Source organism: Sinocyclocheilus anshuiensis, unplaced genomic scaffold (assembly GCF_001515605.1).
Source record: "Sinocyclocheilus anshuiensis isolate Anshui unplaced genomic scaffold, SAMN03320099.WGS_v1.1 scaffold101, whole genome shotgun sequence".
Classification (NCBI taxonomy): domain Eukaryota; kingdom Metazoa; phylum Chordata; class Actinopteri; order Cypriniformes; family Cyprinidae; genus Sinocyclocheilus; species Sinocyclocheilus anshuiensis.
In genome coordinates, this window is record NW_015540892.1 from 2,894,326 (window position 1) to 2,906,519 (window position 12,194).

The following is a 12,194-nucleotide window of genomic DNA, read 5'->3' on the forward strand; positions in this document are numbered from 1 at the left end:
AAAATCTTACTGTTCAAAAACTTTTGACTGGTAGTGTAGGCTGATTATTCTTATAGATTGAAACAAATGTGCTTTGGCCAGTATAAAGAGTATGAAAAGTGCTCTTGAGTTGCTGCAGAAAAAAATAAATAAATAAAAAGAACAACGACAAAAACATGTTGCTGGAGACGGGCTTATTGAAAATGCAAACTGATTGTCTGCCAGCAGGAGGCGCTTTGAGAGCGGCAGAAACAGCGGCTTCTCCAGTAATGCTGTAATCAAAGCAGCTCCGCTCATGAACGCTTTTAATCAGATAAAATGAAAATGCCATCGAAACTTTTCTGAAGACAGTCCTTTCCCTTCAGAGATACATTCATATAAAACATGTTATGTTATGATTTTGAAACGTGCAGTGCTCATGTTTATTCAACGAAGTCAAACGCCACAAATAAATCAATGTATGGGAAACACTGGTAATTTATATCGAAATATCGGAAATGTGTTTAAAAATCATATCACCGTTATTGAAAAAAACTTATATCGCGATACATATTGATATTGAATTACTGTCCAGCCCTAATGTAGCGTGGAGTAAAATTCTTCCACAGAGTAAATCCTTTTCACTGAACATGTTAAAAATAAGTTTGAAAAAGTTGTCGCGACCGTGGTGCTGTAGTTCGTTTATAGCCTAAGTTTAGCTTTTAAGTTCTGGCGCTTTTGATTAGGCTTCAAAATTCATAAAAGTTATATTATTTTGTGAAGATTATCTTGATGGACAAAACGTGTGCATTTCATGGACTATGATTGAACACAGAGCAAGCCTGTCGCAATAATCAAAATATCGACTTATCGCGCAATATATGTACATGACCTCAATCATTTTTGGTGACGCAATATATCGCCCATTATATTTACTTAAAAATTAATGTCACCGTGTTTTTATATTGAGGGAATTTTCCACTGAGGGAAAAGACAAAGTTGACGTTACTGTCAATTTTAAAGTTTTTACATACAAATATGTATGGATTTGAACAAATAATTTTTTGTAAAACTAAAAAAATAAATATATTAAAATATGAAAATACATTAGCAAATGATTCAGTGACTCACCTTGAACAGATTGGTTGAATGAATGATTCAATGGCTCATAAAGACATTCACTTGTCACCAGCTGCTAGCGTAATGATGTAGCCCACACAAACTAATGAAACGGACTGAATGCAGAAAGATGCTTGATGAATCAGATTGGAGGATCCAACTATTCAATTTTTATATAATTATAATTTTGTCATTTACAAGATTGGTAATTAATTATTACTTATGTCTGTGGCCATGGTTTAAAAAGATCTGAAAGATCTCTCTAAAAACTAGCCCATCAAGTGATCAAAATAAGTGATTGTTGAACTGTGAGAAGACTTGAGTGGACTATCTAGTTACCTTGTACATGTATCTACTATATATATATTTATATATATACATGAACTATATAAACTTTAATCCAATACTTAAGTTATTATGTGAATGTTACAAATAAAGATACTGTGTGGTTGAAAACACTGAAGCTGTTTTATACATACAAGAGACAACAGCTCTTTCTGGATTAGTGGTGGCATATCAGAGTGTTTCAGAATCATTATCATTTATAGGAATAAGATCCTGATTGTGCAGCTCTAAAGTGCAGACAGACACCTTTGGTCATCTCATTGTGACGTCATGTGTAATGTTTTTTGAGCATCTTGCGCCATGAGCACATATGATTGGGGTCAGGTGAACTGAAACCAGAGGTCCCTTAAATTAGTCGACAAGGCAATTTTGAAATATATACTTTTGTTCCTCTAATCTTATTTCATTATCTAATCTCATCCCGTCTAATCTTAGTACTGCAGAACATCCTATCAAAATTCTGCTCTTCAAAATCACTTTCTGCTATTTGCATGATGTGCTTTTACATAAAAATGCAGCTAGACCAAGCTGAAGATCTTAAAGGCATTAAAGCCATCCAGGATGAGGAAAAAAGAGTGCATCTGCTGATCATACTATTTTTTGCTGTCAGTTGGGGGAAGGGAACAGGTTGTCTTGTCATGCTGTTGCATGCTGGGATGCTGGAACACACGTTGGAATACATCCCTTGTTGCCCTGCCATAATGCTGCCAAGAACTCCAGGCTTTCTGTGCCATTCTAATAAAAGTGAATAGGACAAAGATTTCCATGCAGTTTTCTGGTACACCATCAACATGAAATTAAAAGTCAAATCCCTGTTTGCTTGCTTTATACACGTTCCTGGTCCTTGTGCACGATTCACCAGTTCACATTATTCCAAAGAAAAATGTTTGTCTTTCAAATATTCCATCAAATTGTAAACGATGATATGTCAAGATGCTCTTGCGGATGAACTTGACCTTCTTCAGCTTCTACATTCCAGCCTCCTTAAAAGTGCTTGCCTGCTTTTCAAGATCCAATTAATTCCAGATGGATAACATCAAGCTCTGTCATGTGGGTACCGATTACTGTTTTATGTTGATTTTAAGGAAGTCACCTTCACTTATATATCAGCCAGGCCAATTAGTCAACCAATATTTTGCCAATTTAAGGGTATCTGCATCGTTCTAGTGTTTTTCCTGTGAGCTGAATTTTCAGCAGGCATTACTCCAGTTTTCAATGTCACATAATCTTTAAAAAAAATCATTATAATTTGCTTATTTGCAAATGCTGAAAACAGGTGCTGCCTTATATTCTTGTGGAAATCATGATACATTTTTTAGGATTCTTTAATAAAAGAGCAGCATTTCATTGAAAATAGAAATCTTTTGTAACATTATAAAAGTCTCAGTTGTCATTTTTAAATAATTTAATGTGTGATTTCTGAACAATAGTAAAAAATAAATAAATAATCTCACTGGCCCCAAACTTTTGTTAGTAGTAGTTTGTGACATCAGTATCAGCATCGGCCATTAAAATCCATAACGGCTGACCAGTAAACTCAACAACTGTTGTAGTCCGGTCTTCAAAACTATAAAGGTTTATGTCATGATATCTAAATAAATGGTAGGGCATTGAAATTGCTATATTGGACTATATTTGCAAAGCAAGATAATAATAGTGTATCAGTGGCACTGCATATAAATGATAATAGCTGTGTGTTGTGTGTTCCTGTGTGCAGGGGGAATGCCTACTCCAAGGCAAAGCCCTGTGGAGGAAAGGGAGGTGCTGAGTGGTGAGGGAAGATCCAACAACAACAACATGGCGACTGATGCCACCACCACCAACCTGCTGGCCTCTGTTAAAGAACAGGTATGCCGCACCGTTTCCATCTGCCAGTGTCTGGCTGTAGGGTAGCTGTAATCTGAAGAGCAGCTCAAACATGAGTGGCCACAGATTGTAGATGTATTAAGTCAGCCTTCTGCTCATTAGTCAAAAGTCATATTTGCATTATTAATTCCTGGATGGGGAAAGCTCGCTTTGAGGACACAAATAGCTGGTCTAGACTGAATTTTAGAACTGATAACCTTGTTTCCTCTGTTGGTGTACAGTATGGTTTTATTTTATTTTAATTTATTTTTTATGATGTCACCATCCTATTTGTTTAAGAACAAGATTCTTATTTACCTGTTTCCTCACATCAGGTTTGAATTTGAGAGCTGATGAAGTCCAGTTTTTCCAAGTTATTTATTATTCCATTTCCATATTTATTACAAATGTATTTTAAAAGTTTTTCATCATATATTTTATTTTATATTTATTTGTTTAATAACAAGTTACTAACTTAATTTTTTTATTTTATTACAATTTTTATTCCAAATTTATTGTAGTTTTTTGTATCATATTTGTATCATAATATGCATCATAATTTTTTTTGTATCATTTTAATTTATCAGCCAATTTGTTTAAAAACAAGATTCTTATTCAGTGTAGGTTTACGCTGAATTTGAGGGCTGGTTTTTAGTTACCAATTTTATTTTATTTTTTATAACAAATTTATTTTAGTGTTATTATCATATATTTTAATTTATCAGCAAATTTGTTTAAAAACAGGATTCTTATTCAGTGTAGGTTTACACTGAATTTGAGGGCTGGTTTTTAGTTACCAATTTTATTTTATTTTATAACCAATTTATTTTAGTGTTTTTTATCATATATTTTAATTTATCAGTTTAAAAACAAGATTCATATACAATGTAGGTTTACGCTGAATTTGAAGGCTAGTTTTTAGTTACCAATTTTATATTATTTTTTACAAATCTTTGTAAGTGTTTTTATTGTATATTTTATTTTATTACAAATTTTTGATTTTAGTTTATATTATTTTGTTTAGAAACAAGCTGATAAAGTCTAGTTTGAAATCTAGACCATTTAATTTTATTTATCAGATTTTTTCTTCTATTTTTAATTATATATGAGTATAGTTCATCATTTTATTTTACCAGGCAAGTTTGGTTAAGAACAAAATTATTATTTAAGTGTTTTCTCACATCAGGTCTGACTCTTCGGCCTTCTAATCTGTTTCACAGTTCAGTGTCATGAAAATGACTAATTAAACTGTTAACTTAATCATTACAAATCTTGTTGATGCTGATAGCTTTCATTAATGCTGCGAGTCTCTGTTAAAATCTAACTGATCGTCCCATTACCAGGCTTAACATGTTTCACTAGCACACCAGAAACTGCAGCATGGATTTCATTGCATTGTGTGTGTGTGATTTGTGTGTGTGTGTGATTTGTGTGGTCAAGTCTTGTCGTTTCTTTGTGCTCCTCTTGGACAGAATCAGGACATAGGCAAGTATTGTCACTCTGAACAATAGGTTGAATAGAAGAGGCCTGGTACAGCTGGTAGCTCACAGCATGGCACAAGGCAGATAGCCATTGCCTGACTTATCTCGCCTGGAGAACAACACTCAATAATCTCTCCTTTTCACTGGCTACATTAATTGCAACCTCTTGTAATGCTTGCCGGCTTGAAACCTGCAATACTTTCAGAATATAATATTTGTTTCAGAACAGTTACAATGCTCCAGATTCATTTCGTTGCAGTCTAACAATGGCAAGCAATCATGAAAATATGCAGTGACACACACAACAAAGTGATATTTTTTCTCCTCAGAATACTATAGTCAATACAACAGCAATGTGGGCTGTTTATATGTGTGTGTGAGAGAGTGTGTCTCCTTTAAGGGAAGCTGCATCAACGAGTCTGTCTCTATCACAGAGAGGCAGGCCAACAGTGCAGCCTTCTCGCCTTCCACACACACACACACACACATAAACAAACACACATGCACTGCACACACACAGAGAGACTGAGGCAAGAGGAGGGGAAGAGGCCACAAATTCAGAAGCAAAGAGCAGCGAGACAGGATGGAAGCTGAGAAGAGACAGGATTTAAAGACAATGGATTTTGAAGCTAAATTAATGTTGTAACTGGAAACGGGTATGATGTGTGTACTGCCTACACATGATGGATATGTTTTTGATGGTAGAAGGCAGCAGTGGTGACACTTTTGTCCCTCCTGTCTTTCTGAAGGAGCTTCAGTTTGAACGGCTTACCAGAGAACTTGAAGAAGAGAGACAGATTGTGGCCAATCAGCTGGAGCGATGCAGGTTGGGGGCGGAGTCTCCAGATGCTGTGAGTGACAGGTAAGAGGCAGTTTTGAAAAAAATGTTTATTAATGTGTTATGTGAGTGGAATTTATGTTTAGAGGTCTGATTTAAAGAAATAGCTAATTTAAACATGCTGTACATTTACCTTTCCTCATACTATATGACAGGGGTCGGCAACCTTTTCAGCATTACGTGCCATTTAAAATTTTTCTGGTTAACCACTGTGATAAAATACACCCCCTCCATCATTTTTAAATTATATGATAAAAAAACAATAAGCCTATTTGATTTTCATGCAAATAGTTTCTGAAAATGTTTTCATAAATAGTTTTTTAAACTTTTCAAAAGTTTCTTGCATTAAACCGTACAGTTTAATCACTGTTCTATATTAATGCGCTGCTTTAATTGAATTAATTGCGCGCGCACACACACACACCACTCGCACACAGAGATCTGAGATCGCGCTGTGCAAAAAGTAACATTCAGAAGCTCATAAACTTGTTGTCAGCGCTGCCACGCAACTTTTATTAATCGATACTGAATCGCTACATTATATTTCTCAGCAACTGAGGGGGGTAAAATCGCTGTTTTTTAAGTAACTAAACTCATCTTCATTGTTTGTAGAGATGGCTTCACGAGAGAGAGCGGGAGGTTGCCGCTTGCAATTTACACATCTCTCTCTCTCTCAAAATGGCCATATTTGAGAAAAAAAATCGAGTAGTTTGCATCACTGGATATAGCTGTCGGTCATTTATCATTTCTATCATAAAACGTATCGTTAAAAGTTGACTAATATTAAATGATTTGCAGCTCCATCTTACCTCGCGCTCTTTAACGTTAAACGGATGCTTCACGCTCTGCTTCTGTGAACAGTAAACCCCACCTACTTTTATTTGATTGGCCATCTCAGTCATTTTGACATTGACGAGCGCTGTTAGACCGCTGAGGCTTTGATCTGAAGCGCCTAGTATGTGCAGCGGTCGCGCACGCATCCGTAGACTAGCGCAAGTTTCTCACACTTTAATAGTATTTATAGCTCCTAGCAGGCTGCGTGACAATGAGAAGTTATTACCTCAAAATGTACGTCATTATGCAGTTTTCCCTATTGCTCGCGTGCCAGCGATGATCCCTCTGCGTGCCACTGTTGGCACGCGTTGCAGACCCCTGCTATATGACTTTTGATTTCCAAATGATGTTTCTTTCATATATTGAAAGTAAAAGTGTTATAAAAGTAGCCCATATGACATTTTGTACACCGTGCAATAGCTTTGTGTGAAGAACAGACTTAAATCCCATCTCTTTTGCTGTTGCTCTTGAATCTGCATTCCTATACATTCAAATATAGTGCCCTGAGACACGTAACCAGGTTTAATATCAGTGATGTCAAACATCATGGAGTTTTTGCTTGCCTTGTGATACAAGTTTGGAGTAAATGATGGCAGAATATATTTATGAACAGAACATCTGTACTGCTTTCTCGTTATTACCATGAGGCCTGCTCAGCATGTTTTTCCTCTCAAAACATGCGCATGATTGTAAATATTTGATCACTGTTGCTGATGTGGTTTTTAAAAGTTTTAGTTAGCAGTGGCAGTACTGAAGGAAATGAAAATTGTGTTGTCATTTACTCACCTTACACCAAACACAAAAGCAGATGTTTAAAGCAGAATGTCCAGGGTTACTCAACACTGAAGGACAAAGAGGAGGATACCTAGCAAATGTTTATTTTGTATGGTGTATTTGTCTTTTTTTGGAGCTTTATTATTATTTTTTATTATCTTTTTTATTTTAATTTTAGCTAGAGTTTTTTATTAAATTTTTAATTAATTTTAATTTTGTTTTGTTTTTATCATTTTTAATGCTTTTTTCCCCGATATGTCTATATAGTTCTTATAAATTGTTATTTCAGTTTTAGTTTGAGTTATTTTAGTACTTCAAGTTAAACTAAAAGAAAACGATGAATTATGCCTTGGCAACTGAAATAAAGTACGTTTCATTTTTTATGTTTTCTTTTATTTTAGTTAACATTTATTTTATTTTATTTTTAGTTTATGGTTTTAATTTTGATTTTATTTTTAGTTACCGGTAATAACCCTACAGTTCAGTTTTGTTGTATGGAACTGAGCAGCTTGAACATTCTGCTAAACATCTTCTTTTGTGTTCCACAGAAGACAAAAATCATGCAATTTTTAATTTTAGGATGAAATGTTTCATTAATAAAATAAGAAGTTAAAATGAACACCAAAAATATACATTGTTACATAATTTTTACGAAGAGGCTTAATTATTGCACTTTAATGATATTATCTGAAAGCGTTCAAACGTATCTCATATGAGTGTATCCGTGGCAACTACGCATTTAAACCCTCCTCCCTCCACACATAAATGGATCATTCTTACGCCCCTGCCTACACGTGAAACACATTTAGCTGTACAGTATATGTAGTCTGTGTACATACTGTACAGAAACACAGCACTCGCTGTTCTGTTTCTCATGGTGTGTGTCAGTATGAAGGACAAGTGTGCAGTGAAGCGCAAACTGTTGTCTCTCTTTCCTCGCTGAATAATTACTTTTATGGAAAGTGGGTGTTTGTCAATTTACAGTAAACACATTCAAGCTTTAGGGTATTGCGAAAGTTTCTCGTTTAATGAATGTCATGGAAAGAGTGCTCTTGATAAATCAGAGATGTTTGCTACAACCATCACTTCAGAAAGATTTATATTCAATCTGATTACGCTGAAGTACAGTTCTTCCCCATCTCTTGCTTTGCCACAGTGAACTCTTTGTGTCTGTATGTGTGCATGCACATGTCAGCTGCCCTGTTTGTTCTCCTCATCTGTGAAGGAGTGTCTGTTATGTTTTTTCAGATGGCTTGTGCTGTTTTGCCACAGTATACAGGATATTTTTTCCTTTTGCTTGAAGAAGGTCCATGTGTGCATTCTTGCTACCATGCGCCCTGCAACCCATTACCTTTAACCTTTCTCTGTGTGGCATTCCTGCTGTCCCCACTGTGCCCCCTTTCAGCTGTCGCTGTACACTGATGACCGGTGGGTGTCCTTTGACCCCTCCTTTGCAGACAGTGTCGCTTTTTGGCAGACATTAGCAGACACTCGTCTGCTGTTTTAAGACAGTGGCGTCTACATTCTGTCATTTATTCAACCTGAACTCCTAATACCACGTCCTGTCATTTCGCTCTTCTTCAGTTCCTACAAATGCACAAGTATGTTCATTTCTTGTCGTAAACCGGATAGGATTTTTAAAAATTTGTGTCAGAGAGATGAACGCGACAGTCAGTGGACTGTAACAATGTGATTGATGTTCACTTGTAATGGTTTCCTAATGCTGGGCAAATGGAGCGGATCTTTTTGCTTTTCATTGACTTATTGGAAGATGAGATGGGCCATTCTACAAAACGGATGCCATTTGTGTTTCTCATAAACGTGTGAAAAATAACTAGAAATAGAAATAGCTGATGTCAAATTTTAGACATGCACAGTTCACTATGATTCACTGACTAACACATCAACAAAACAACAGTAAATTGATTTTAATTCTCTATATTTTTTAACATTTATTGATTTTTTATTGTCTTGTTATGAGGATGCCTTTTTGACCAGGAATAAAATAAAAAATAAAAGTTAGTTTATTGTATTGACTCTTTCTATATACTGTACATATGTAGTTTTAAGTTAAAAGGACTAGCTAGTTAAAAATGTACTAACCCTCAGGCCATCCAAAATGTTGAGTCTTCATCTTTACAAATGTTGTTAAGACTGATAGTGTTCATTAATGCTGTGAATCTCTGTTAAAATCCAACTGGTCATCCCACAGTTCTTCATCGAAACAGATTTGGAGAAATTTAGCATTATATTATGGATCCTCTGCATTGAATGGGTTCCGTCAGAATGAGAGTTCAGAAACAGCTGAAAAAAGTAATCCACATGACTCTAGTCCATCATTAAAATATCGTGAAGCGAATCAAGCTGTTGATTCTGGCTAAAATACGAGTCCTCTATCCATAATATGCTTTCTCCAGTGAAAAAGTCATCTTGTTTGAATTTGGAGAGAAATATGCACAGATCAAGCACTGTTTACAAGTGAAAACAGTCCAGAACAGTTCTAAAGAAATATGTTGTGGATTTTGATGCGAGAGGACAACAGGGGATGGATTTTTTTATTCACTGCAGGGAAGCGTCATCGTGGATTATGGACTCACATCATTGAGACATTCACATTGTGAGGTTTTTACAAGCTGTTTGTACTCTCATTCTCACGGCACCCATTCACTGCAGAGGATCCACTGAGCAAATGCATTTCTCCAAGTCTGTTCTGATGAAGAATATGCAACTCATCTACATCTTGGATGGCCTGAGGGTGAGTACAATAGTTTGGTGCCAAGTTTTACACATTAATAAATAAATTGTTTTTGTGAATAGTCATCTGAGTCATGGTTTAGATTCACATGAGATGAAGATTACTCATAATTGTTTTCTATACAAAGTGTTTTAAATATACATGTGTGAGTCACCCACCTCAGTATATTTTGCCGTGTTGAAATGACGTGATTCGTGGTGTAAGCAAACGTCTAGGAGAATCTTCACACTCATAGGCTTTCGTTGTGTAGATACACTATTAGTGTAGTGTAAAATTAGACAATGAACCACATTTTTTTTATAGTGCTTTTCCAATGGAGAGAACATGAGAATCACTAGCTAAAGAATGACTGAATACACCTTGTTTTCGTTTCATTAGGTTTATCAGTGGGGGTGATCGTAAAATGTCCGCCCCGTTAACACGATTTTTATAGTAAGCAAGTGATAATTGGAAAGTGTATATTTAATACCAGTAAAAAATTGTCTCTTTAATAAACATTTTCTAGCTCCATAACCTTGAACTCAAGATTGTTTAATTAAAGCACAATATGTCAAAATACATTGTAAAACTGTCAACTGTGTTACTTTTCTGAAGGCATAATTATACATATATTAAAATTAGTTAATGCCATAATATATTACCACTTAAAAACAATATTGATCAGTTTTTTAAAAAGTTACTTAAATCAATTTAACAAGCTGAAAAGGGCACTCGTTTCATAAAATGCCTCAGATGTTTTGTGCACCGTGTGTGACATTGTTCTCCTCCCATTTAATCTTTTTTTCTTTTCTCCTCATTTTTTCCAGCTCTTCTGAGAAGTCTCTTCTGTGGAGATCTGCAGGTATTTTTGTCTGGTTCTCTTCCTGCTTGTTATTTTTTCTTGTCACCTGTTGTAAATAAGAGTAAGCAGAAATATGACATTTTAGACAGCACTGCAGTCACATACATACAGCACAGATCACATAGTCTAGCTTGGAACGATGACCCTTAGATGGTTGAGCTGGCTGATTTTTGTACTCAAGGCTCTCTGAAGCATTTAGAGGACATTTGAATGTAATTGAGTGTAAATATTTTCCTGACCTATCTTTTCTCAGTGTCTTTATGGTTTAGTTACAGTATCCCAAAGCTGCACTATGTTGGCTATGTTATTGTACGATATTATATTGTAATATTTGGTATTTTTTATGTAACATTGATAGCACAAGAACTGTGCCAAGAACTCTTTCACTCTTGACAAACACTGTGTTGTGGGTTCTGGGCTTTTTCTTTTTATTCTGCTCTAAAAAAAGACATCAGACACTGTGGTCTTGTGATCTGGTCACCCAACCTAATGAACAATATCCCATGAATTATTCCACTGAACTACATTTGAAATCTCGTTTTCTCTCTCCAAATCCTCACAGGGCAGCTCAAACTGTTTTCTACCCTTTTCTTCAGTTTTAATTCCTATTGTCATCTCTTACTGTGAGAATGTCTTTAAAGTATGGAAACACAACAGACCAGACACCTTATTACACCTAAAGCATTTTACATTATCTGTCAATGGCTATTATTTTGGGTAAATTATGGCATATTTTAGGTTAATGCTCCCTCTAAGTATGTCAAGGGATGAAGGTAACTGTATCTTGATAATTTTCTCAAATACTTAAACCTGCTCACAGCGTGTTAACCCTTTGGTCATCAGAATCCTCAGGTGCAGGTGTGTCTAAGCCGTCGGATGGTTGCTCCTCGCCCACATTTGGGGTCAGAGGTCAGGGGTTACTTTACTCTCCTGAATTGGAACAGATCTCCCTGCGTGAAAGTGAGGGTCTGTTCATTCACACGCCACATTGCCTTCTGTCACTTCTATGTCAACAATTTATATTCATGATGCCTTTATGCAATATTCCAAGTTGAATACAACTAAAGATCTATGGGCAGCATCTGTGGCCTACTGTTGATTACCACAGAAAATAGTGTGTCTCTCAGTTTATACTCTACTGTTAAGATGTTTTTATGTTTTGGAAAGATGTCTCTTATTCTCACCAAGGCTGTGTTTATTTGATGAAAATACAGTAAAATCAGTAATACTGTGAAATTACAATTTCAATTTAGTGTGATGACAAAGCAAGGCTGAATTATCAGCAGCCATATAGTCTTCAGTGCCACATGATTCTTCATAAATCTTTCTAATATGCTGATTTGTTATTAAAGTTCAAACATTTATTTGAAATACAAATCTTTTGTAACATTGTAAATGTCCTCA

General features: G+C 35.5%; 1 protein-coding gene across 3 annotated transcripts in view; it reads left to right on the forward strand.

Moving 5' to 3' along the window:
• The window catches only part of LOC107688875 (plakophilin-4-like), a 40,803-nt gene that overhangs the window by 5,229 nt on the left and 23,380 nt on the right, over positions 1-12,194 (forward strand). For 2 of the 3 annotated variants that reach the window (XM_016486703.1, XM_016486705.1), the window contains exons 2-5: positions 3,140-3,270; positions 5,498-5,610; positions 10,756-10,790; positions 11,634-11,756. In XM_016486703.1, the coding sequence (XP_016342189.1) occupies positions 3,145-3,270; positions 5,498-5,610; positions 10,756-10,790; positions 11,634-11,756 (397 nt within the window). In that variant the 5' untranslated portion in view covers positions 3,140-3,144. The remainder of the gene's footprint in view (positions 1-3,139; positions 3,271-5,497; positions 5,611-10,755; positions 10,791-11,633; positions 11,757-12,194) is intronic. The other variant, XM_016486704.1, reaches the window with a different exon arrangement.